This window comes from Acanthaster planci, linkage group LG07, assembly GCF_054643075.1.
Source record: "Acanthaster planci isolate LZ-2023a linkage group LG07, COTS_SCS, whole genome shotgun sequence".
NCBI classification, from domain to species: Eukaryota; Metazoa; Echinodermata; class Asteroidea; order Valvatida; family Acanthasteridae; genus Acanthaster; species Acanthaster planci.
In genome coordinates this window covers 594,058-621,527 of record NC_141783.1, presented here as the reverse complement: position 1 = coordinate 621,527, position 27,470 = coordinate 594,058, and the positions used below count along the sequence as shown (strand labels likewise).

Sequence of the window (27,470 nt, the reverse complement as noted above, 5' to 3'; positions counted from 1 at the left end):
TGGTGGCAACAATGAGGGCGCCATTTTACTAATAAAGTCAAAACCCCTTTTCAACAGAGGGCGCAGTACAACTTTTGAACAGCGCACGCCGTTTTAATAAAAAAAATAGAGGGCGTACTTCAATTTTGCTGTAGTTGCAATCTTTAAACTGCTATTTCTAAGCCCACTAGAGAGCGCTGTTCAAAATATCAAGAGAGGGCGCTAAATATTTAGTCAATAGACTGGTTCCTGAACGCAACCTAGTCTCCAGACGTCCTTCAAACGCCGATTCGAGATGACTGATAAAGTGCACGAGTCTATCGGAGATCCGAGTTTCGATCTGGAAAATGCGATTAAATCATCGTCAAGGGTCTTGACAACTGTTGGTAAGACTGAATAAACGTTTTAAAAAATAATGACTTTTACAGTAATAGTGCATGGATATTTTTGACCCAAGGGATTGCAATTTGGAAAAAAAGTCCCCTTTAATGGGGACGTTCTCTCTTTTCTGCTTTTTTATTTGGGAAACTGGTGTTGTCCCCAAATAAAGGGAATTCCCCAAGTCCAGGGAAAGTCCCTGAGTTGTGATCTGCGCCGCTGTTGTACAGAAGCAGCATCAACTTTACTTGCAGAACTGTAAGACACAGCCCTGGGTGCCTCCTACCCAACAACTTTTTATGAGTTTGTATTACATGCATGGGTCATTGGTCATGAGTTTTCAAATGCAGTCAAGTTAGGTCAGATTAATCAGGCAGTCAGCAGGTCAGGCCTGGGTGGGGTAAGTGTGGATATCAGACAGCTGTAATTCTGCTTTCTCTATCAGATCTTCCCTGCCAAAGAAGTACAGCCCTAATATGATCTGGCATGATCAGCCAATCTGTGCAATCCACATACTTCCACTATCATCCAATCGCCCTTCCTTGCGAAATTGCCCTTTGCAAACCCCCCCCCCCCTCGTCAACTGGCTCCCGTACCAACTCACCCCTTTCCAACTGGCCCCTCTTAAATCAAGGTGGGCTGCTGAGTGCAAGTCCTAGACAGTACATAATGGGTCAGGAAAAAGTCATTTACATTTAAAACTAATTTGCATAAAATTGGTCAATTTCACATAAAATATTTGAAAGTCAAAAATCAATGCAGGAAGACATGAAATCATCAATTTTTAAAAGCAGTATTGAAATGAGATTCCAGAAACAACTGATTACTACATCGAGGGCTGACTTGGGCAGACAGTTGTCTTGTTGGAAAAATTTATATTATCCCAATGGAGAAATAAGAAGTAACACAGGCCATAGTATAAGATTAGAATTGTGGATTAAAAACACCCATAACACAAACTAAACACAGACTTGATGAGAACCAATGCATTTTGCAAAGCATAAAATTTAGCCAGGGGGCGAGTGGGTAAGAGGTTGAGGTGTCAAGGGGGTGAGTTTGTAAGGTCAGTCAGGACATGAGTTTAGAATGGGGTGAGTCAGCTTGGAGGTGAGGTGGTCAGGGGGCAAGTTGACCTGACATCAGACCCAGTGATTATTGGGTTAGCTTTGAAAGCACGTAGTCGTGGGATCAAACCCCAGCTGGACCATGATGTTATAATGTCATTTTTGCCCTACTCTAAAATGTCTCAATATCTTCCTTTAGTATTTGAAACTGATGTCCATGTTGTATTGCAGGATATCTGACTTTTCTTGCTCCTGATCTGTGGCTATGGAGGATTTTTTTCAAATGAGATATAAAGTCAAATATTAGACAAGTCCTGAATTCCATTTTGTAATTATGATTTCACAATGAAAACAAAGATTTGTTGCAGTAAATGGTCAGAGTCCCCAAACACCGACTGCTCTCATTCAGTTGCCGTGGCAGCAGACAAGCAGAGCAAATTAGTACTGTCTGCTCTATAAACAATTTACATTTACTATCACTGTTAAAACCAGAAAGGCGTAGGTCCTCAAAACCTACACGTATCATGTTTGCAAATTTGGTAACTCAAAAATGTTCTGCAGTAATAGAGTTTAGACCATAAAAATACAAAGTTGAAAGTTGGTGAGGAAATTCCAATACCTATGGGCAGTAGCTTCACATTGAAGTGAAATTCAAATAACCAAAAGAAGAAAGGCATCAATTTCTTTCCCAATTATTATCTTCATTTCTGAAATACTTTGGATGAACTGGGACCAATGTTCCTATAGACAACAAATCCAAGTTACTGTATCTACATTGGCTATCCTGATATGATAGGTTTGTCAATATGCTTGCAAATCAGAAGTTAAGGAAATCTCTCTCCGCTTTTTATGAATGCAACCAATGATGACAATTGTTGTTTTTCATTATGCTCATGGGGGAACATATTCAAATTTTGAAATCTATTTTTAGTTCTCAAACCCAGAGTCAGTTTTCCTGAAGCAAATTTAATTGAAAAGTTGTGTTTCCTCCAATATGAAAACAACATTTTTGTATATATTGCTTAATTGCTAATAGATTTTCATCTGCTTGAATTTGCAGTTTTTATGCATATTTTGTGTTTTTCCTAAAATTTGCAACTTTGAATATAGCCATGATTGAATATGAAAATCATTCAATTAGCACAATGTCACAAGGGCTGAAGTTCTTTTGAAGGTTTGAGAGTCTACCAGAGATGGAGTGAAAACAGCCTTTTCTGTTTAATATCTTTTCTTCAAAGTTCCCCATTCAAATATCCTCAAATCCTGGTAACCTAGTGATCAGAACAGCGGTGAAGCCTGAAAAGAATTAAGAACATCTCATACAGTCAGTTGGTTTAGGCTGTTCATGATTACATTGTGTAGTTTGTTTAGGCTGTTCATGATTACATTGTGTGGTTGGTTTAGGCTGTTCATGATTACATTGTGTAGTTGGTTTAGGCTGTTCATGATTACATTGTGTAGTTGGTTTAGGCTGTTCATGATTACATTGTGTAGTTGGTTTAGGCTCTTCATGATTACATTGTGTAGTTTGTTTAGGCTGTTCTGCTTACAAGCCTTGGCTTTATGTATGCCAACAGCCTTCTACTTGCCAACTTTTTTTTTATTTCCCAAGCTGTTATCCTTAATTCAAGTCACTTGCTTCTCTGTATTATTTTTCAGTGGGGCAGTGTTGGGTTCCTATCCGAGAGGCCAGCCACTTCTATGATTCCTGGACCGGGTTCCAGATGATCTGTGGCATTGTGGGATCCCTGTTGTCTGAGTGGAGTGGACCCGTGCAGAGAGGATGAAATGTCAAAGACTGGTCCATGAGGGCGCTGCAGAGGCGGAGCCCAGAGGGTGGGAGGAGGGACAGCCCCGTCTGAAGCAAGCATGATCCTATTGGATGAAATTCAGCCAACCAGAGGATTTTGTTACTTGTGGTACTTTGACCTCCTTTTTTTTTCTTCATTTAATTATCGCTGTATTGCACTGTACTGGTAAACAGGTTTGATTCACAATACAGTGTGCTATCCAGAGGTTGCCATGGAGAGGCCATTTTTGAAGTTTATGGTCAACAAAAGCATGGTCGCCTTGCCATGATTTGAGTGATAGTCATCAGACAAAGTGGAGATCTTCTTGATAGATTGGGACATTCCATTCCATATATATTAGAAAGAAGAAAAGATGAAATAAAACTGCTACCCAAAACACACTTACTGTACAAGTATGAATCTTCTTCCCTGACAAAGAAAAATTGAGAATAGTTCAGGATTTGTTGACCATTTCCAACAATGCAATCCCACAATGCAATGCAAAAAATAGCCTTTCTGTGGCAGCCTCTTGGTGGAGCATTGTATTGTGAATGCCCCGTATTATTCCACTTTAGATTGGTTTATTGAAGTGAACTACTAAATGTGTTTTGAAGGATAGGACACCAGTGAAGCGAAGCACCGGTAATGAGACATTATATGTACAGTGTATATCAGCCTTGGTACTTGATCTAGGGAATGCCAAACAGCAGTACTGCTTTTTGCCACTGTGGTCTAATTGGAAATGGAATAAAGTTGTCAGACAAAAATCTAAATAAATGAGGGATATCTTCTTGTTCCACATACTCAAAAAAACCACAAGTGAACAAAACAATAATTCTTGAAATGTCAACAGCAGGAGTTTATGGTGTCTCACTATTCAACCACAGAGCCCTTGTGATTCCCCCTATAAAAACCTTTCAATCAGTTGGACTTTTCTCCCCAAGGGAGGGCACAGTTTCTCAGCTTACTGAGTGACCTTTCATCTGACATGAAGACCCTAATTTTGTTACTCTCTTAAAATCAACAATATCTCATTTCGCCATATTCATTTGTTTCTGCCACAACACTGATGCTGTTATCTTTTTTTGTGGTCGATGATTGCCATTTAATGTCACAACAAAGGAATGTTTGAGACTCATCGGCAATCAGAGGTCACATGACAGGTCATATGACAGAGGTCACATGACAAGGTAAAAACTATACATATTCCAAAAACCTTTTGCCCCAAGTTTCAAAATCACTGCAGGTGCAAACAATGTGACTAATGCTTTTGCTGGAAATTAGTTACCCTGTATAATCAAATTAAGTTTTGATGCTTAGAAGGAAATGTTTTGGATCAAACATTAAATTAGTAATACATAGGTGGCAGAAAACAATGAACCTCTTTGAAATTATCAGAGGGTTGATAGTTGTCTTGGGATTTTCAGGAGACACGCTGAGCAAGCAAGGTGTTATAATTTCTCAAATGACCGGCAGTTTCCACACCTTGCATGTGATGCAAGGGTCTTTTTTGCTAGGGCACATCCTCAATCCTCCAAAATCTTCCAGTGGTCCTAGTCTAAAAATTGCATTTGTCCTTAGTCTCCCAAAATCCTTCAATCTTTGCATTTATTCTCGAAATGAGAGGTAATTGCTTTCATCCTTAGTCTCCCAAAATCCTCCAATCTTTGCATTTATTCTCAAAATGAGAGGTAATTGCTTTCATCCTTAGTCTCCCAAAATCCTTCAATCTTTGCATTTATTCTCGAAATGAGAGGTAATTGCTTTCATCCTTAGTCTCCCAAAATCCTTCAATCTTTGCATTGATTTTCGAAATGAGAGGTAATTGCATTCATCCTTAGTCTCCCAAAATCCTTCAATCTTTGCATTTATTCTCAAAATGAGAGGTAATTGCTTTCATCCTTAGTCTCCCAAAATCCTTCAATCTTTGCATTTATTCTCGAAATGAGAGGTAATTGCTTTCATCCTTAGTCTCCCAAAATCCTCCAATCTTTGCATTTATTCTCAAAATGAGAGGTAATTGCTTTCATCCTTAGTCTCCCAAAATCCTCCAATCTTTGCATTTATTCTCAAAATGAGAGGTAATTGCTTTCATCCTTAGTCTCCCAAAATCCTTCAATCTTTGCATTTATTCTCGAAATGAGAGGTAATTGCTTTCATCCTTAGTCTCCCAAAATCCTTCAATCTTTGCATTGATTTTCGAAATGAGAGGTAATTGCATTCATCCTTAGTCTCCCAAAATCCTTCAATCTTTGCATTTATTCTCAAAATGAGAGGTAATTGCTTTCATCCTTAGTCTCCCAAAATCCTTCAATCTTTGCATTTATTCTCGAAATGAGAGGTAATTGCTTTCATCCTTAGTCTCCCAAAATCCTTCAATCTTTGCATTTATTCTCAAAATGAGAGGTAATTGCTTTCATCCTTAGTCTCCCAAAATCCTTCAATCATTGCATTTATTTTCGAAATGAGAGGTAATTGCTTTCATCCTTAGTCTCCCAAAATCCTTCAATCTTTGCATTTATTTTCGAAATGAGAGGTAATTGCTTTCATCCTTAGTCTCCCAAAATCCTCCAATCTTTGCATTTATTTTCGAAATGAGAGGTAATTGCATTCATCCTTAGTCTCCCAAAATCCTCCAATCTTTGCATTTATTCTCAAAATGAGAGGTAATTGCTTTCATCCTTAGTCTCCCAAAATCCTTCAATCTTTGCACTTATTCTCGAAATGAGAGGTAATTGCTTTCATCCTTAGTCTCCCAAAATCCTTCAATCTTTGCATTTATTCTCGAAATGAGAGGTAATGGCTTTCATCCTTAGTCTCCCAAAATCCTCCAATCTTTGCATTTATTTTCGAAATGAGAGGTAATTAAATTCATCCTTAGTCTCCCAAAATCCTCCAATCTTTGCATTTATTCTCGAAATGAAAGGTAATTGCATTCATCCTTAGTCTCCCAAAATCCTCCAATCTTTGCATTTATTCTCGAAATGAGAGGTAATTGCTTCCATCCTTAGTCTCCCAAAATCCTCCAATCTTTGCATTTATTCTCGAAATGACAGGTAATTGCATTCATCCTTAGTCTCCCAAAATCCTCCAATCTTTGCATTTATTCTCGAAATGAGAGGTAATTGCATTCATCCTTAGTCTCCCAAAATCCTTCAATCTTTGCACTTATTCTCGAAATGAGAGGTAATTACATTCATCCTTAGTCTCCCAAAATCCTTCAATCTTTGCATTGATTTTCGAAATGAGAGGTAATTGCATTCATCCTTTGTTTCCAAAATCCTTCAATCTTTGCATTTATTCTCGAAATGAGAGGTAATTGCTTTCATCCTTAGTCTCCCAAAATCCTCCAATCTGTGCATTTATTCTCGAAATGAGAGGTACATGTAATTGCTTTCATCCTTAGTCTCCCAAAATCCTTCAATCTTTGCATTTATTTTCGAAATGAGAGGTAATTGCATTCCTCCTTAGTCTCTCAAAATCCTTCAATCTTTGCATTTATTTTCGAAATGAGAGGTAATTGCTTTCATCCTTAGTCTCCCAAAATCCTCCAATCTTTGCATTTATTCTCAAAATGAGAGGTGATTGCTTTCATCCTTAGTCTCCCAAAATCCTCCAATCTTTGTATTTATTCTCGAAATGAGAGGTAATTGCATTCATCCTTAGTCTCCCAAAATCCTCCAATCTTTGCACTTATTCTCGAAATGAGAGGTAATTGCATTCATCCCTAGTCTCACAAAATCCTTCAATCTTTGCATTTATTCTCGAAATGAGAGGTAATTGCTTTCATCCTTAGTCTCCCAAAATCCTCCAATCTTTGCATTTATTCTCGAAATGAGAGGTAATTGCTTTCATCCTTAGTCTCCCAAAATCCTCCAATCTTTGCATTTATTCTCGAAATGAGAGGTAATTGCATTCATCCTTAGTCTCCCCAAATCCTCCAATCTTTGCATTTATTCTCGAAATGAGAGGTAATTGCTTTCATCCCTAGTCTCCCCAAATCCTCCAATCTTTGCATTTATTTTCGAAATGAGAGGTAATTGCATTCATCCCTAGTCTCACAAAATCCTCCAATCTTTGCATTTATTCTCGAAATGAGAGGTAATTGCATTCATCCTTAGTCTCCCAAAATCCTCCAATCTTTGCATTTATTCTCGAAATGAGCGGTGATTGCTTTCATCCTTAGTCTCCCAAAATCCTCCAATCTTTGCATTTATTCTCGAAATGAGAGGTAATTGCATTCATCCTTAGTCTCCCAAAATCCTCCAATCTTTGCATTTATTCTCGAAATGAGAGGTAATTGCATTCATCCTTAGTCTCCCAAAATCCTCCAATCTTTGCATTTATTCTCGAAATGAGAGGTAATTGCTTTCATCCTTAGTCTCCCAAAATCCTTCAATCTTTGCATTTATTCTCGAAATGAGAGGTAATTGCATTCATCCTTAGTCTCCCAAAATCCTCCAATCTTTGCATTTATTCTCGAAATGAGAGGTAATTACTTTCATCCTTAGTCTCCCAAAATCCTCCAATCTTTGCATTTATTCTCGAAACGAGAGGTAATTGCTTTCATCCTTAGTCTCCCAAAATCCTTCAATCTTTGCATTTATTCTCGAAATGAGAGGTAATTGCTTTCATCCTTAGTCTCCCAAAATCCTTCAATCTTTGCATTTATTCTCGAAATGAGAGGTAATTGCTTTCATCCTTAGTCTCCCAAAATCCTCCAATCTTTGCATTTATTCTCGAAATGAGAGGTAATTGCTTTCATCCTTAGTCTCCCCAAATCCTCCAATCTTTGCACTTATTCTCGAAATGAGAGGTAATTGCTTTCATCCTTAGTCTCCCAAAATCCTTCAATCTTTGCACTTATTCTCGAAATGAGAGGTAATTGCTTTCATCCTTAGTCTCCCAAAATCCTCCAATCTTTGCATTTATTCTCAAAATGAGAGGTACATGTAATTGCTTTCATCCTTAGTCTCCCCAAATCCTCCAATTTTTGCATTTATTTTCGAAATGAGAGGTAATTGCTTTCATCCTTAGTCTCCCAAAATCCTCCAATCTTTGCATTTATTCTCGAAATGAGAGGTAATTGCTTTCATCCTTAGTCTCCCAAAATCCTTCAATCTTTGCATTTATTTTCGAAATGAGAGGTAATTGCATTCATCCTTAGTCTCCCAAAATCCTTCAATCTTTGCATTTATTCTCGAAATGAGACGTAATTGCATTCATCCTTAGTCTCCCAAAATCCTCCAATCTTTGCATTTATTCTCAAAATGAGAGGTAATTGCATTCATCCTTAGTCTCCCAAAATCCTCCAATCTTTGCATTTATTCTCAAAATGAGAGGTAATTGCATTCATCCTTAGTCTCCCAAAATCCTCCAATCTTTGCATTTATTCTCAAAATGAGAGGTAATTGCTTTCATCCTTAGTCTCCCAAAATCCTCCAATCTTTGCATTTATTCTCAAAATGAGACGTAATTTCATTCATCCTTAGTCTCCCAAAATCCTCCAATCTTTGCATTTATTCTCGAAATGAGAGGTAATTGCATTCATCCTTAGTCTCTCAAAATCTTTCAATCTTTGCATTTATTCTCGAAATGAGAGGTAATTGCTTTCATCCTTAGTCTCCCAAAATCCTTCAATCTTTGCATTTATTCTCGAAATGAGTGGTACCCAGCTCCTCAATCCTTCAAACTTCTCTAGCAATTCCTGTCATTATGTTGAGGAGGTGCAAATGGCTTTGTCGAGCAGTGCGGTTGATTTCAAAGTAATGCCAGGCAAAATTTATGCATGACTCAGCATAAATATCATAAGGACCAACCCACGACCTTCACACATGGCATCCTTTGCAAATTAGCAATATACTTTTGCCATTCATCCTCCAAAATCCTCCAAAACTGCCCGAAGAATTTTGCAGGATAGAGGAGGGTTTGGCTAAGGGTTTGAATTTCATAATCCCTTTTTATTTCTTTTGCACAGGATTGTGGCTGATGTTCATCTTTGGATTTCACAAGAAAGGAACTGTGAGTTATATTTGCAGCTGGGTAATTCCAGAAATGAGCGGTCCAAAAGTGTGACATTGTTGCATCCCTGTTACATCTGACCTTTGTTATTTGACATGGAAGTATCACTGGAATTGATTTCAAACTGTTACTATTTGTTTGGCAGGTACTTTGCATTTATTCATCACTCTTGGAAATTAAAAAATGTGTTTTGAACTTACAAAACCATATGTCAGATGTGACAGGGACACACAAAAACATGGACCCCTAATTTCTGGAATTACCCAGGTAAAAAGAACTTCTCTCCATTTTTGAATACTCATGCTGGAAATGGTCCAATTAGGATTCATGTGTTGAAAGGAAACAGTTTCGTATGCACATTAATAGAAAAATAAGTGCATGTAGAATTGTTAGCGTAAAATTGCAACTTCTTGGAAATTATCAAAGAGTTGAGAGCCGTCTTCTTTTGTTGTCAAAGTTATTTTTAGGAGCCCAGCTGAAAAAAAGAACGCAATGTCTTCATGCACGTAGTAATTTTTTAAAATTAGGAGCAGTTTCCACAGCTTATATATGATCCCAAACAGGCAAGAATGATTATAAATTTAAACATCGAAGTTAGCACGGAGGGTCAAAGAACTTCAGCTAACAAAGTTCTTATTGTTGCTGTCATAGCATTGAGACGAGGCCAACCATTCTTACTTTGTTTCTGCTTTCAGACAAAAGCTACCTCAGTAATTAACAAAGAAAATTTAAAACAGAAAATTATGGAAACTGGAAAAGTTGATATTGTGATATTAAATCAAGTAGGTTTTTATGTTCAACACAACACAATGCACCAGACACTGGTAACTTTTTGTCTTTGGGAACGCAAGTGTGAATCTCAAAGTTGAAAGTTCAATGGACTAACAATAGAGAAAAATTATTAGAAGTGAATCAGTCACAAATATAATCCACCTCTAGATGCCGCTTACAAAATGTATTACTTCAGGACCAAATAAATTCCAGGGGTGTAAAATGCTAAAAATTAATAAATTGGTCAGTTGAAGTGCTGCAGACATCCCGGTGTGCACATTGAGATTAGAACCTATCTAGTGAAGAATTTAGTATTAATAACCTGGCAGGCAAGTTGATACTAAGAGAACATCGTGATTGCTCTGTGGACGTGGTATTTTGTTGTCGTTTACTGTAGAAATCATTCAGAAGACCACAAATTATTGGAGTTTCACAGTGCAAAGTCTTTGTGGCAGGCTTCTCAGTAGAGAACATCCTAGTCTTTTTTATGCGGCGAGTAATTAACTTGCGGTAGATTGGCTTTTGCTTTGAGAACATTGATTCATTTGGTTTTCTTTCTTTTGGTATCAAGAACAGCTGGTGGGTCCCCAGTGTCACCGATGTCTGGTCCTTCCAAAATGCATGATGTCACCAACAGCTTCCTTCATCAGGTATCCCTGTGAGCAAATGGGTGCCTGTCACCGATGTCTGGTCCTTCCAAGATGCATGATGTCACCAACAGCTTCCTTCATCAAGTATCCCTGTCAGCTGATGGGTCCCTGTCACCGATGTCTGGTCCTTCAAAGGTGCATGATGTCACCAACAGCTTCATACGTGTACATCAGTTGATCCCCCTCGCTGAAGGCAGGAGTCAATCACACCGATGTCCAGAGGAGTTAGGGAAGGACTTGAACTCACTTAAGATGGAAAAGAAGAGAACAATTTTCTCATTATTAAACCTAAAACTGAAATTTCAGGACACCAACTTGGTTTTGGTAAAGTTCTTTGAATACTTATCAGCTGAAACTTGCAGTTTTTAAAATTTGGGCCAAGATTTATTTCCTGCACAGGTAAACTAACCAAATTCAAGCAGATTCATAATTGAGAGCTGATTGGCATCGGTCCATTCACAATGCCAGCTAAAAACAATGAATTAATCAAACATGCACGAAAGTAAACCACACATGATCTTTCAAGAGTAATTGTGTAAATGGCTCTTAAAGTAGCTTGCATGCACCAATATCGCTGTAGCTGTGCACGAAAAGATAGCGGCACATAAATGTTCATCGGCATTTTTCCTGAGCTCAACGAATGCCTTTCATTACATAGTAGGTACAGTAATTACATCATTGCATATTTTGCATAAGTTTCCTGTATTTCATCCCTCAGTATCGGATGTTGGCAAACAAACTCTCTCTGATTTGGTAAGCTTATATCGGCAATCCATCATGAAACTTGTGACGTTTGAATGATTTGACACTTATAGCCACTATTACCGTTTTTACTTTTAAAATTTGATCAATATCAGTTCAAAAATAAAATAAGTGAAAGGGATCTAGTTCATGTCCATTGCTTCTTTATTTGCTTGTCTGATTTTTGTCACATTTTGTATTCAATTTTAAAAACACTACCTGCTGACACATGATTATTTTGATATGTCTTGAAAGTTAATTATTGCAACCTCTTTGTGAACAAAAATTGAAAAGTTTTTTCAATTCTGTGTGAAGACCTTGTTACGTTTTGATTCCTGTAGACATTTGACATTAACAAGAAAGTGGTTTTGGGAAAGCATTAAAAAAATGGCGACTGCAATGCACTGCATGCTCTCAAATTTAGCAAAAATACCTGCAGATGAACTTCCAACCGAGACTAAGTTAAAGATGCTAAATGGTTGGAATTAGAACAATTGAATTTTTATCATTATAATCAGAGGGATGAGTGAGTACATCATTGGTCAACAGTCTTGGACTTTCGCTCATGCCTCGAAAGCCACTGATTTCATTTTTTAATTATTATTTTGATGTCTAAAGATTGATATAAACAAATTTATACCTTTTGACTTGGATGTTTCACTGGAATTTTCACCGCAGTTTCTAAGAATGTGCTGCCTTGTTTGATAGATTGCTGCTAAAAGTTGGAGGGTTTTAATTGCAAGTATTTTTTGGCTTACCTTCACGATTTCGGAAGGGGGAACCTCGTTAAAATGCAAGTGTTGATGGCAACAGTAAAAACTAAAAAATAATAATGAAAAAATATTCTTTAAAGCATTTTAGCCAGTAAACTTTTGATTTTTGGAAATTAAGGAAATTACCTTAGAATACATCTTTTCTTTCAAATTTCAACAATTTCCAACTTCGAACGTAGATGGCGCTCTTTAAAATGTACGGTCTTGGAGTCCGGAAATGTGATATATCGTTGGACGCTAAGATCCAAAACGAGGCTGCCGCCTTTGCATTGTTAAATAGCGAAGGCGGCAGCCTCGCTTTGGGTTGTAACAATTCATTGTTTAGACAACATTTCAGATCCCCAGACCGTATATTTTAAAGAGCGCCACCTACGTTACGATCCATAACGAGGCCGCCGCCTTCGCTCTTCAACAATGCGAAGGCGGCAGCCTCGCTTTGGGTTGTAACAATTCATTGTTTAGACAACATTTCAGACCCCTCGACGGTCTATTTTAAAGAGCGCCACCTACGTTACGATCCATAACGAGGCCGCCGCCTTCGCTCTTCAACAATGCGAAGGCGGCAGCCTCGCTTTGGGTTGTAACAATTCATTGTTTAGACAACATTTCAGACCCCCAGACCGTATATTTTAAAGAGCGCCACCTACGTTACGATCCATAACGAGGCCGCCGCCTTCGCTCTTCAACAATGCGAAGGCGGCAGCCTCGCTTTGGGTTGTAACAATTCATTGTTTAGACAACATTTCAGACCCCCAGACCGTATATTTTAAAGAGCGCCACCTACGTTACGATCCATAACGAGGCCGCCGCCTTCGCTCTTCAACAATGCGAAGGCGGCAGCCTCGCTTTGGGTTGTAACAATTCATTGTTTAGACAACATTTCAGACCCCCAGACCGTATATTTTAAAGAGCGCCACCTACGTTACGATCCATAACGAGGCCGCCGCCTTCGCTCTTCAACAATGCGAAGGCGGCAGCCTCGCTTCGGGTTGTCAAAATTCATTGTTTAGCACCGTTCAAAAGAGCGCCATCTACGTTTGTAGGTGGAGAGCTAAATACGACACCCTGATAAAATACCCCAACTTTTTATTCCTTGAAAATTTTGGCAGTTTAACGGAATATATGTATTATTTAGGTAATTTCCTCCACAAAAATCATCACTTCACTGGTTAAAATGCTCTTAAAGACGAGTTTTTCTTGATTATCTGATATCTACTCCCAAGTGTTCATTCAAGCGTAACGCGGGCGGCAGCCAACACCCCCAACATATTTTGACGATATTGCACCCTCCGAAGTCGTGAAGGTAAGCCAAAATATAGCTGACATTAAAACTTTTACTACATTGAGCAGCAAACTATATAACAAGGCAGCACATTCTGAAAATCTGGGGGAACTTTCAATTGAAATTTTCAACTAAAAAGACATTGACCTGTTGCTCCAATTCAAGTTTTGGATTTTAGACTCAGTTTCTATTTAAACCGTTTGACTCATGGTTGATTTCAAGTTCTGAATCCAAAACCATGCTCCATAAATACCAACCATTTAGCATCTTTTACTTGGTCTTGCTTGAAAGTTGCATCTGCAGGTATTTTTCGTAAATTTTAGAACATGTGGTACATTGTGGGCATGTTCGAGCGACGACTATAGTTGAGTATAGATAGACTAACAGCGCTCGAATGCTGTATGGTCATCAGATATGTCTCGTCGACCATTTGGGACCAGGCTCAGGGGTTATGGTCGCACTGCTGGTTACCAATAACATATTTCATTTATCATTACAGAGGGAACCATTCACATGAAAATAATTGTACGAGATTTCAGTGACCTTGTACGCTACGAGAATCGCAGCTTACGCTGAAATTTGAGTAACAACGAGATAAAAGAGACTGGGGTCGTTCATGGGTCATTCGAGTGTAACTTAATAGCGCATGTGCATTGTTAAAAGCCACCGACTACTGGCCTAACTATAGTTCGTGCTCGAACTTGCCTGTATTCGCCATTTTATTGCTTTTAGAAAGAACGCTATATCCTAACACTAATTTCTTGTTCCTTTAAAATTATCTACACTACTCAACATGTACCAATATGTTCACACAGAATTGAAAATACTTTTCAATTTTTGCCTATGAACAAGTTGCAATAATTAACTTTCAAGAGGTACCAAAATAATAATGTGTCAGAAGGCAGTGTTTTACCCAAACTGAATACAAGATGTGACAAAAATCAGACAAGCAAATAAGGAAGCAATGGACGTGAACAAGATCCCTTTCACTTATTTTATTTTGAACTGATATTGATCAAATTTTAAAAGTAATAGTGGCTATAAGAGTCAAGTCATTCAAACGTAACAGGTTGCATGGATTGCGGATTTTCAATATCAGCTTACCAAGGTATCGGATAATTGGAAGTTGACAAACTAATCCCCTCAGCAAATCCGAGAGAACTTGTTTGTCAACATCTGATACTGAGGGATGCAAAACTTATGAGGAACTTATGCAAAAGATGCAATGATGTAATTACCGTACCTCATATGTAATGAAAGGCATAGTTAAGCTCAGGAAAATGCTAAAGAACATTTATAAACTGCCATCTTTCCGTACATAGCTACAGCGATACTGGTGCATGCAAAATCATGTTTAGTGCACTTCACGAGCATATTTGACTTATTCGTGGCTTTTTGTCTGCATTGTGAATGGACAAATGCAAAATCAGCTCTCTATCATTAACTTGCATGAAATTTGGTGATCTTATCTGTCCGGAAATAAATCTTTATCAGTATTAAAAAAGACTTCCCCAAAACCAAGATGGTGAACTGAAATTTTGGTTTTAGATTTAATAATGAGAGAACTGTTCTCTTCTTTTCTATTTAAAGTGAGTTCAAGTCCTTTGCTGTTGGTGACATCATACATCTTGGAATGACCAGACATCCATGACAGGCGTCCACCAGCTGACGGCGATACCTAATGACGGAAGTTGTTGGTGACATCAAGCATCTTGGAAGGACCAGACATCGGTGACAGGGACCCACCAGCTGATGCGGATACCTGATGAAGGAAGCTGTTGGTGACATCATGCATCTTGGAAGGACCAGACATCGGTGACAGGCACCCACCAGCTGATGCCGATACCTGATGAAGGAAGCTGTTGGTGACATCAAGCATCTTGGAAGGACCAGACATCGGTGACAGGCACCCACCAGCTGATGCCGATACCTGATGAGGGAAGCTGTTGGTGACATCATGCATCTTGGAAGGACCAGACATCGGTGACAGGCACCCACCAGCTGATGCCGATACCTGATGAGGGAAGCTGTTGGTGACATCATGCATCTTGGAAGGACCAGACATCGGTGACAGGCACCCACCAGCTGATGCCGATACCTGATGAAGGAAGCTGTTGGTGACATCATGCATCTTGGAAGGACCAGACATCGGTGACAGGGACCCACCAGCTGATGCGGATACCTGATGAAGGAAGCTGTTGGTGACATCATGCATCTTGGAAGGACCAGACATCGGTGACAGGCACCCACCAGCTGATGCCGATACCTGATGAAGGAAGCTGTTGGTGACATCATGCATCTTGGAAGGACCAGACATCGGTGACAGGCACCCACTTGCTGATGCCAATACCTGATGAAGGAAAACCAATCGACTCACGTTAATAACGAATAGTTACCAAAGTAGATTTAGTGCAAGTGAAGTGTGATTCAAAGACTTGAATTACCTAATGCATCAAAAAGACTAAGATATTCTCTACTGAAGAGCCTGCCACAAAGACTTTGCACTTGAAACTCCAATAATTTGTGATGTTTTGAGAGAATTCTACAGTAAATGATGACAAAATACATGTACTTTGTCAAAAGAGCATTTCACATTCTATCCTAATACATGTATGAATCTGCTGTCTGGGCACTGAAACTAAACACTTCAACAGGCTCTAATCTCAATGTCTACACTAGCAATGACTAGGATGTCTGCAGCACTTCAGGTGAGAAATTTGTCATTAACGTTTAGACCTGTACATACGTGGAATTTGTTTTATCCTGAAATACCTCATTTTGGGTACAGAATCCAAAGATGGATTATTTATGACTGATTGACCTAGACTAAGAATTATACTCTATTATGATTTGTTTGGACTTTTAACTAATAAAAGTTAAACGACAAAAAGTTACCAAAATTACACAACATGCTCAAAAGTTTTAGAGTGCTTGGTGAAGTATGATGTTTGTACATTAAAACCTACCCCATTTCTTATCACAATACCAACTTTTCCACTTTGGATAATTTTCTGTTTGAAATTTTGTCAAGCACTGATATAACTGTTGTCTGAGAGCAGAAACAAAGTAAGAATGATTGGCCTCGTCTCAATGCTATGACAGCAACAATAAGAACTTTGTTAGCTGAAGTTCTTTGACCCTCCACATAAACTGTGACATTTACATAATTCTTGCCAGTTCGTGATCATATGTAAGCTGCAGAAACTGCTCCTCATTTGACAAATTACTACGTGCATGAAGACATTTATTTTAGCTGGGCTCCTAAAAAACACTTTGAAAAAGAAAACAAGATGGCTCCCAACTCTTATGATTCCACAGACGTTTTACCTTGTCATGTGATGTCTGACTGCCAATGGAGCTCATTCAACATTTCTTCGTGGTCATCGACTGCAAATCCTGTGCAAAAGAACTAAACTGCGATTATAAAACTAAAAACCTTAATGGTTCTTGACAATTTTTTCAACACTTGCAACGTGCGGAACTGTTGATCATTCGGGAAATTACAACATGTGTAAAACATCTTGCCTTGTCAGTGTGCCTCCCAAAATTACACTAAAAAACCACTGCTGAAAACACTCCGATAATTTCACAGTTCATACTTTTCTGTATGAGCTGGTCTAAACTTTTTTAGGAATTTTATACTCCAGCTAAAACATCGCCTTTGAAGCATAGGAAACCTAATTCCATGACACAGTGTAATTCATTTCCAGTCAAAGCATCGGTCACATTGTTTGCACCTACTGCGATTTTGAAGCATGGAGCACTGAGCTTGGAATCCCCTCATCACAAAATGATTCATAATGCAAAAGTTAACAGAATTACATGTGTAACTTTTTACCTTGTCATGTGACCTCTGATTGGCAATGACTCTCAAAGGTTCCTTAACGACAATCATCAACCACAATCCTGTCCAAAAAAAATCAATCGGATTGCAGACACAAATGAAACTGACGGGATGAAACATTACACGAGTTTAAGAAAGTCTTTATGTCAGATGAAAAGTCACTCATTAAGCTGAGAAATTCCGCCCTTAAATGGCTGTGGTGAATCTTGAAACTGTTGAAAGGTCTCGCCTTGATAATTTGCATGAGTCTTGAGGTGTGTCTGGGGGGAATTGTATATTTGAAAAGATCAGATAATGACATGCACTCTCAGAATGCAAAATAGACTTTTTTAGGAGAGGAGTCAAGTGGAGACAAAGGTTTTAATGGGGGAGGGGACCATGAGAGATCTGTGGTTGAATATTGAGACACCATAAAACCTTGCTGTTGACCATTTCAATACTGCATCCTTTCATAAATTATCATTTGTTTACTTTCTTGGAAAATCTGTTTGCTCCTTGTGGACAGGTGTGGCTGATTCGTTTTTTGGAGTAGCTGTTTCACTTAATCCTTTCTTCTTTGTTATGCATGGAATGTCCCAGTCTATGAAGAAGTTGTCTGATGGCAATCACTCAAATGTAAATCATGGTAAGGCGGCCATGTTTTTGTCGACCATAAACTTGAAAAATGACCTCTCCATGGCAACCTCGTGGTGGAACACTGCGCTATGAATCACCCCTATTTACAGTGCAATACAGTGATACTTAAGTAAAGAAAATAAGTGAATGTCAAAGTACCACCGGTAACAAAATAATCCAGTTGGCAGCATGATCACATACTTTGCATGACGGCTTGCTTCCGATGGGCTGTCCCTCCTCCCACCCTCTGAGCTCCGCCTCTGCAGCGCCCTCATGGACCAGTCTTTGACATTTCATCCTCTCTGCACGGGTCCGCTCCACTCAGACAACAGGGATCCCACAATGCCACAGATCATCTGGAACCCGGTCCAGGAATCACTGAATTGGCCGGCCTCTTAGACTGGAACCCAATGCTGCCTCACTGAAAAATAATACAGAGAAGCTACTGACTTGAATTAAGGATAACAGCTTGGGAAATAAAAAAGAGAAATACAGTAGGCAAGTAGAAGGCTGTTGACATGAGGCAAGGCCTCTAGGTGGGGCATCATTGACAAACCAAATTTTACAAAGTAATCATGAAGTAAGAACAATCATACAAAGACACAAAACAAAAATAGACACAGACACACAAACATATGACAAATGTAACCATCAAACCAACATACTGTAGTTAACCAAACGGATGCCAGACAAAAACACAATGACCATGCACAGAGATGACAATGTAAATGATGGGGAAAGTGAATCCTGAATATTGAAAGAACAGTGAAGGACGGAGAGCTATGCCACTTACTGGGAGAGAAGAAATGTTTATCCATGTAGAAAGATTGCAATCCACCCAAGATAGAAGATTTGAAAGGAGTCACAGAATTAACACAGATTTCACTTTTTTTTAAAGGTAAAAAGATGGCCCTGAAACAAGAAAAACAATTAAATGGTAGACGAGGGAGGGCTAGGTTACATTGAAAGAGAGGAAATCTTGTATTTGAAGATCTAAATCCACCCACAGAAGTGATGTAGTTTTCACAGCAGAATATTCTTAAAGATGGCTTAAGTAAAAAATGGGCAGAAAGGATTCACTATCTTGAACCTACTCTTCAACAAGTCTGTGTGAGTTGTGCATGAATTCAATTCATTCCAGGCTTCACCCTGTTCTTGTGACCAGGTTACAAGGATTTGAGCATATTTGAGTAGGGAACTTTGAAGAAACAATATTGAAAAGGAAAGGCTGTTTTTACTCCATCCCTGACAGACCCCTAAACCTTCAAAATAAAAACTTTGGCCAATGTGATGATTAATGAAATGTTTACACTCAATCGTGGCTGTGTTGGAAATTTAATGAAAACACACAATACATATAAAAGTTCAAACTCCAGTAGATGAAAAGTTGTCGGCACTTGAGCAACATTTAAAAATATTGGTTTAAATTTTGGTTTCAATTTTTAACTTATAAAAAGAACAATTGTTGTTCTTGGCTGCATTCATAAAAAAAACGGAGAGGCTTCCTTAATTTCTGGTTTGCAAGCAAGCTGACAAAGCCTTTCATTCAAAATATTTGACATGGAGATGTGAAATAAAAATGGACAATTCTGCTCCCATGCAACTACATGTACATGTACATCTAATGCTGGTTCCCTGAATGGATAGTTCAGTATGATTAGGGTCAATGTGTAATACTTATATGTACATGTACATCTAATGCTGGTTCCCTGAATGGATAGTTCAGTATGATTAGGGTCAATGTGTAATACTTACATGTACATGTACATCTAATGCTGGTTCCCTGAATGGATAGTTCAGTATGATTAGGGTCAATGTGTAATACTTATATGTACATGTAGTCAAGATAGATTAGGAAATATCTCTTAACACATTAAGTCAATTAGAATTTTATAGTAAGTCAATTTCACTATATATATACTATATAACACATTTTTCAGACTTAAAAACTGAGGACTTAAAAATGAAATGGGAAAGACTTGTTAAAAAGTAAAATGAAGGGATAGAAAACATCCCCTTCTACTAAATGAATTTCTCCTTTCACCTGAGGTTTTCTTTCTGTGGAGGGCATTTTTACATTTTAACAGGGTGTGAAATGTACCAACTGTATATGTACATGTACATAACTTGTCTCTGCTCAAGATTTCAAGTCAAGTATTTTTTTTCTGCATACAGCATTCTAAACACGTATTATGTGATCATGCCCCAAAAACCGAATACTTTTTTGCAAGGTGAGAAATTTTCAGTTAACTGTTTTATTCCAATAAATTACAAGTTTCTGCCATCTCTGGGAAATAGATGATTATAAAAACTTGTGTGGCAAGTTGTTTACAAGTTTGCTACAAGAATTGATTTCATTTCATTTCACATCTACATGTACTAGTATTCCTAGTCAGGCATCTTATGGAAAAATTGGAGTAAAGAATCGGCAAAGAAATTGATGCCAACATTTTTAAGGATTTTGCTACAATTTAAAATTTCTGAAAAGAGTTACTGGCATCTGCTAGATCAACTTTCATATGTTTACTTTCAATTTATTTCTAAACCCTAATTACCGTAGTAATAAAGAAGTAAGATATCAGATTTTTATTACATGTAGTTCCCAAATTTGCAAATACAATGTTTGGTGTATGAGAACAGTGTCAATTGGGCCTGACAGGAGAGACTAATATGGTAATGCTGGTACATGTAACAATATACTTTTGCTTGTTTGCTGCCATGGCAACTGAACATGAGCAGTGAATGTTTTGGGGACTCAGACATTTTACCCGAACAAATCTTTGGGACCATTGTAAATCTGTACTCATTACTGACAAGGATACATGGGCAGACCTGCAAAGTTACAGAAATTCCAATGCGTGAGATTGTTTTGTCCGATTGAAACCCATGTCCATTATAATGCATAATCATATTGTGACGTCATAATTTGAATAAAATATTTAAGGTGACGTCATCAAAACCAAATGAAAGTTAATGCATGAAATACTTGGGATCTCTTCGGGGCTCGTTATACTTCTTTTTAAAAATCACAAAACTAAATCACATTGCGATATGTTTTCAACTGTTGCCCCCGGAAAGTCTAGACTTTGTAAAATGGTAAATTTCTCTCCTCCCGAAAATACTGAGTTGGAGATCCCACCATCACCCCGGGCCCCAGCCAGCCATCTAGTGGGGCTTGGTACTAGTAGTACTACTACTACTACTAGTACTAGTAAAGACACGTCGACACTGACAATTGACATGACTGACAAGGCTGTTTTTGTGAGCTTAAACCGTCCGTACTGGATCCAACTTTGTAAAAAATCATTATTTTGATTACAGTTCAGTCAGTCTTACCAACAAATTTTCTCCACCCTTGACGACAGCTTTATCGCATTTTCCTGACCAAAACTCGATCATCTCGGGACAATAAATGTTTACTTCTGGAAACAGTCTTTTGAGCTATAAACAGCGCCCTCTGTAGACTTCACAAATAGCCCCCTCTATTGAGCGCCCTCAGCTAGCTCCTGCGTTCGAGTAGCTTCATATTTAAAGCTTTCACCTCGTCCACCCAATGGCTTGGTTCCTAGCTCTATGGTTATTTTGACACAGTGCACACGCTCATCTGTCAGGTCAGTGTGGCCTCTACATAAGATATTCGAACGCACCAGCTGGCAGCATAGTGCAGTCGGTGATCGAATTTGTCCTTTTGCAAGATTCGTTAAAGGACATTAAATTCTCCAGAATTGTTTGGATGGACTCAGACGGTGAGAAATTTCCTCGACGTTTGATTTAAGAGCCCTGAAAGGAGACGTGCTTACGAGTACTTGTCGATCAGCAGTTTGGAGAGTTTTTTGTATAGTGTTACCTGGGACTCCCCAGGTTTTTTTTATTTACAATCACTGTTATACTACTGAAAGGGAATGAGTTATTTATGTACAAGGCCCTAAATTTTGCATGTTGACTTGTATGCAGTTCTGGGATCTTAACAAACCATACCTTAAGACCACTGTGGTCTTCATGTTCGTAATGAGTGCATCATATTCACAATGTATGTAAAATGGCATAACCTGCTGCTTGTTTTGTGAGGATTTGACAGTCTGCATGTTCTGATGTTTGTTGTAAAAATTGACAGGACATCCCCTTTTTCTTTTATTTTTTCGTTTTCAAGTTTCTTTTTCAAATTTTAAGTAGGCTTTGTCAATGCTAAATGACATCTCCCACCTCTCTGAATGTTCTCTTAATTATATTGAACCTTTTTTTAAAAGAATTTTAAACAAACTTGCGAGTGGAAATGTTACTTTACCCGACTCAAGAGTTTCCAAATAAAAAAAAAATCATTGCTGTGAAGCCGTTACATGAGGTGAACCTACTCCTGCAGGAAATGAAAGTTGGGCCAATCAGAGATCAGCTTTTTTATGGAAGTTAAGTCAACCAATCAGCAACAGTCTACCACAGTAGCTTAGCTACAGCAATGTGTGTTGCTGTGTGTGTTCTTGTTCACATGGTAACCATCCTTTTCACCCCATATTTCCCCTCAACAATCAAAACCCTGCCCTCTTTCCACAAAATTGATCCCATATGGTGTCATCACCATTATTATGTGAATGTATAAAACTTGAAAGTTTTTGGTTTTCTTGTCGTAGCAGCATCCTCTTGTTAACACACATGCGGACATTCAAATGTTGGTTAATGTTTCCATCTTTCAGGTCATGAGACAATGAGGAAGAGCCAATCTACAATCACATCCTACCTAGATGATGCACCTGTTGCTAGGGAAGTCATCAGCAAGCAGTCATGGCTATGGACGGGCATCAATGTTGTCATGGCGATCTTCTTTGCACTGGCTGCATTTGTACAGGTGAGCTTTGCAGGAAGAAGGATTCTCATCATTTTGAGGTATGCCCTATGGCCCAAAATAGCCAAAAACTCACGTCGAGTAATTGTTTGCGTCAATTTACTTGTGACTTAAACATAAGGTTACTTCTCTTGTGATATTGATTCTACATGAATGAGACCATTCCAAGGCTGCTAAATATGAGCAGTCTTAAACCACTTCATCAAAAGGTATGTGATGGTTGCCAACTTGGAAACACATTGAATGTACAGTTCTTTAATGTAACAGTCTTGTGTACTTTTGCCCTTTCAACTTTTGAAAAAAGTGCATAAAACTCAAACCAATAAACGCTCAAGAATCACCTCACCCAAAGTGTTGGGTGCAAAGAGAAAAAAATGCCCACTTGCTTACCCAAGAAATGAGAAAAATGCACATATCATTTCTCATGATTGGGCTGAGAAAATGAGGCAAGTTGTAGCTGGAAGTAACATTTGACCTGGCTGTTATGTTATGTGCAGCATTGTGTGTTTGTCAGAATCTGCCTGCAGAAGGAATACAGAAGATGGCTCACTATTTTAACAATTTCTTTGTTTGTTCCAACCACAGATTAATGATCCTGACCCCTACATTTGGATTGTAAGTTTCTTAATTTTTCATATTTTTACAACAGTTCCTTATTATTTATCTGTCTTTCATTTTTTGTCATACAGTCGTTCATCAGATGTGGTACAAAAATTTAAGTGTCAAAATTTGCCTTCCAAAGTGACTGAATATTTTGCTCATTAGATTAGGTTGTTATTTACACCCAACTGCAGACACACACATCGATTTCTGTAAGATACACATCCACCCCCCCTGGCTGAAACTGGAGACTCATGAATACATTTATAATTTTGAACTGTCAAAGTACAGATTGTTATAAGAAAGGCCCCTTTTGGTTATTTTATTTATTTTTACCTGATAATTATGTGTTTTTCTTCTTTCCCATTTTGAAGCCAATCTATCTGATTCCGTGTCTTCTTTGTTGTGCCATTGTCTGGTCCCGAGATGCTGTAGGTAAGAGTCAGGCACAGTTTTCTTCTTTTTTGTGCATGTGGGAATCATTTCATACAGTGGATCTCCCATTGAGGATACATTGCATTTGACAGACTCTTTTGAAACACTGAAGTGCAAACAAAACTGATCCAAACAAGTTCTGTCATCAAGTGAACACGAAAGTGACTTGGTGTTTTCACTTTGAAGAGTTCTGCAAAGGAATTCCAGGATGCCAGTTGACATTCGGTGTTTTTGATGAACAGGATAAAACTTCTTCTCTGGAATTAATCTCTCATTTGCACACCTGTGACTTACCACCATGACCGCATGAATTGATACTGCATGACGTGACTCTTTGAATGTCAATTCATGTTTTAAAGTGCCACAGAGATGATGTGGTGTGTCACTGCTTGCTGAAGGAAGGATACATTATGTGCTTGGGCAGGTTCATGCATGAGAATGGTGCATTATGGGAATAGTATGCATGATGTACAATGCTTGCTACTAATTTTCCACTGAATGGGTACAAATCTGTAGTGTCTTCCTTCAAAGAATCCTTACGCCACCATCTCATCATTCTCCATCCATGCTGTCATTACATTCTAACCTCAGACCAGCTCTATTGGCGAGTCACTGCGGCCGTTCACATGGGTTTTTCTATTCTTGGAATTGTCATTCTTACATTCCATGTGGGTCGACTTCACATGAAGCAAGGATTCTTCAACCCTCTGGGCCTGGAGGAGGGAAGGTCAGTGGGTCGTCTATCGATTGTTGTCTTAGATGGTGCATCTCTGTATAGGCATGTTTGCTAAGCATGAAATCCCATATGGCTGGGGTCTGTACCTTCCTCAATCCTACAGAATCCTCCAGAATGGTCCTATTAGACTTTGAATGATATGGGAGTGTTAGGGGTATTATATGAGATTGAGTCCTTCAATGCTCTTTACACAAACTTTCAATGGTGCCCTTTCGCATCCATCAGAAGAAAATGAGGTTAGATACTGTCAAAGTCAAGCATGGCATATAAAGTAAGATGACCAATTCTCGAAGTTACTCAAAGTTAAAGTGAAGTTACTCAAAGTTAAAGTGAAGTTACTCAAAGTTACAGTGGTTTTTCCTTTCGAAGAATTGAAGGGTTTAATTCCATAATGGGATATATGCTATCCAAAATTGAGCAACGTTCCACAATTATTGAATATCTAAAACAAAAAGAGTGTTATAGGTCTCTCTAAATGTTTTTTTTTTCAGTTTTGACTCGTAATTTTTTTGACAAATAAAGTCAATAAAACTGCTTTGAGGCAATTACAAGTAGATGAAATTTAGCTGGTACTTATAATTTTGGAAATAAACTCTTCAAGTGGAAGATACTTGCAGTGTGACAAATGTAAATTGCATTTGTCCATTACGCCCAGTTAATTTAATGTGAACATTGTGATACCTGTGCTTACAGAGGAGAAAAATACAGGTACCGTGTACTGAAGTCTGATCTTTCTAGAAGTGACTGACTGACTGACTGACCTGACCTGACCTGACTCAATGAGTGGTGCGACTGCTCTGTGATAGTGGTATTGTCTGCAAGAAACCTCATTGTAAACATGCAATATCATATGCTGAAAGTAATGACTTCATGTCTGGTGGTTTTCCTACATGACAGAGAGCTGTTTGGTCTCCTCATTGCTTTGGGATGGACACTTTTGTGCTGGTTCAGTGGCCACATAATGACGTAAGATATATCCGCTAACTGTTGAAACCCGATATCAAAGATGCAAAGGATCGTGGGGTTTTTGGATGTACAGAACATGAAATCTTTTGTTGACTCAGATGGAATTCTGTTTCATTGCATCTGTAATCAGTGGAATAATGTATTCTTACATGAAATGTTCAGTTTTATGAACATGGGTGAAGGGGTGGGGAATGTGATGTCATTCTTGGATTTGGAACTATAATACCATACACATATGTAACTGCAAGTTGTATACATTCAATACACCCAAGTACTGATGATTACACGCTTTGCTTACATGTGTGCTTTCCTATAGGAGCTAGGTGAGGATGACAGATTAACAAATATGACATCATCAGAACATGAGCCAATTACTATTACAGTCATTCATGAATATGCATGATGTAAAACGATGGATTCTAACCCATGGATTTTGTTGTGTCCTTGTTCCTGTTCAGGACGTGTTCAGCAGGCAAGTTAAGTATCTTGACTGGAGTGACGGTGCTACTTGGTATGTTGCCGTTGACTATGTGGGGAACCTGCTATCAATCAAACTTCAAACACTGTGACGACATGCTGTGAAATGACTGCTTTCCGGAGAGAAGTCATCAAAAATGAGAATCATGGCTAGAGGGAAAGATGGTTTGGAAATTGCCAGCCATTGGAAAAGTAGACTTTTCCACGATGTAAAAAATGTCACCATGTACGTGAAATTTTGAAGTGATTCTTTCCTGAAGAACAGGTTCATTTTTAAAGAAGTACTGAACGACATTTGGCTTGTAAATTTGATTCATGTAAGTAATGTAAACTTTATGTCTTGCAGCTGGCTACATTTGCGACAGTCAAGTACTTAAGAACTGTAATTTTTTTAACATGTTGTAAAATCTTAACAAAAGCAAAAGTACTTGAGATATATATTTTACCAGATGATTCTCTACAATCACCTTGCCCTATGCCAATGAAAGGTTACAAAGTTTTTGGATACAAAGTACTGTTTAGCAATCATTTAATCAATTATTGTTAAAATCTGTTTAGGTAATGTAATGAACACACAGATCCCTGTACCTACCATTTGTTGTCACTTGTTGGTTGTACTATCAAGACATAATGCCTAAAAAGACAAACGTTGATTCCATCCAGAATTGGAATTGGCAAGTGACTTGACATGAAGCGATGCGCCTGTTGAGAACAGAGGATTTTCATTGCTATAATCAATGTACAGTAAATTGGACACAGTACTGCATGTTGACACATTGTGATCTCTGGTGTGAAATTTGCATAAACACATAAAATTTGAAACTCTACACTAAGATGTGAGTGTAAGTATTTCACCACTTCATTCAACTTGAACTTAACTTAAATTATGTAAATTTTCAAATATGTAAAATACAAGTGGTCTTGTTTATGTATATCCGTCAATTCTCTGAAATTATTTTTGTACATGCTGCTACGTTTACAAATCATTATTCAGTCTTTAGGTTAAGAAATTTTATAATCACTGTAGAAGTTCCAATTTTTTTAGATAAAACCAGCATAGTTGTACATATAACCCCTAAACTGGATACATCATTCATGCATCCATTGTGATTTGATCTTATCAGATTCAATGTCATTCCAAATTACAAAGAAATCCAACTTCACATTTATCACTAATGGTTACTGCATTTTCATGCTGCATTCAGAAAGGTTGTTAGACATTGTTAGAAAGCGTTCTCCATTGGTTTTGTAATGAACTGTGACAAATTTTAAAATGAGAATTGAACTAAATTAAAGTAAATTGTCATATTAATGTGCAAGGGATGCAATATTTATCTCGGGCTTAATAAAAACTATTTTATCAGAAGTACATTTTTAGATTGTGTCCTTGTAGGAGGTTGTCATAGCAACATCCCATATTCCAAAGTGCTTACATTGATGATTTAGAATTCGTTCCTGAGAAACTATGAAAGGTATGAAGGAAACATATGAAATTCATCTTGACCAAGGTA

The 27,470-nt window shown here is 38.1% G+C and overlaps 2 protein-coding genes and 1 long non-coding RNA gene across 9 annotated transcripts; 2 read left to right on the top strand and 1 right to left on the bottom strand.

Moving 5' to 3' along the window:
• The first annotated feature begins 210 nt into the window (after positions 1–210).
• On the top strand, positions 211–11,536 carry LOC110986143 (uncharacterized). 5 transcript variants are annotated; one of them, XR_015425987.1, is made up of 5 exons: positions 211–365; positions 3,081–3,340; positions 4,334–4,401; positions 9,189–9,232; positions 10,580–11,536. It is a non-coding gene; the product is annotated as an uncharacterized LOC110986143 (long non-coding RNA). The 5 variants fall into 5 exon arrangements; XR_015425988.1 differs by having other exon boundaries at positions 10,575–11,536; XR_015425990.1 differs by lacking the exon at positions 211–365 and adding an exon at positions 391–615.
• A 3,591-nt stretch (positions 11,537–15,127) lies between these two features.
• LOC110986142 (uncharacterized) lies at positions 15,128–21,378 on the bottom strand. Its single transcript, XM_087139223.1, has 4 exons — positions 21,245–21,378; positions 18,110–18,329; positions 16,777–17,355; positions 15,128–15,799 (listed from the first exon to the last, which is right to left on the bottom strand). The coding sequence occupies exons 3-4, from the start codon at positions 16,810–16,812 to the stop codon at positions 15,128–15,130; spliced, it is 708 nt and encodes a 235-aa protein (XP_086995349.1). The 5' UTR covers positions 16,813–17,355; positions 18,110–18,329; positions 21,245–21,378.
• A 116-nt stretch (positions 21,379–21,494) lies between these two features.
• On the top strand, positions 21,495–27,328 carry LOC110986125 (transmembrane protein 220-like). 3 transcript variants are annotated; one of them, XM_022247771.2, is made up of 7 exons: positions 21,495–21,519; positions 22,597–22,748; positions 23,331–23,360; positions 23,720–23,780; positions 24,372–24,507; positions 25,414–25,482; positions 25,941–27,328. In XM_022247771.2, exons 2-7 carry the CDS (start codon positions 22,608–22,610, stop codon positions 26,062–26,064), a joined length of 561 nt encoding a protein of 186 aa, XP_022103463.2. In that variant the 5' UTR covers positions 21,495–21,519; positions 22,597–22,607; the 3' UTR covers positions 26,065–27,328. The 3 variants fall into 3 exon arrangements, with proteins under 3 accessions (XP_022103463.2, XP_022103462.2, XP_086995383.1); XM_022247770.2 differs by lacking the exon at positions 21,495–21,519 and adding an exon at positions 21,526–21,654; XM_087139257.1 differs by lacking the exon at positions 21,495–21,519 and adding an exon at positions 21,789–22,394.
• The last annotated feature ends 142 nt before the right edge of the window (positions 27,329–27,470 follow it).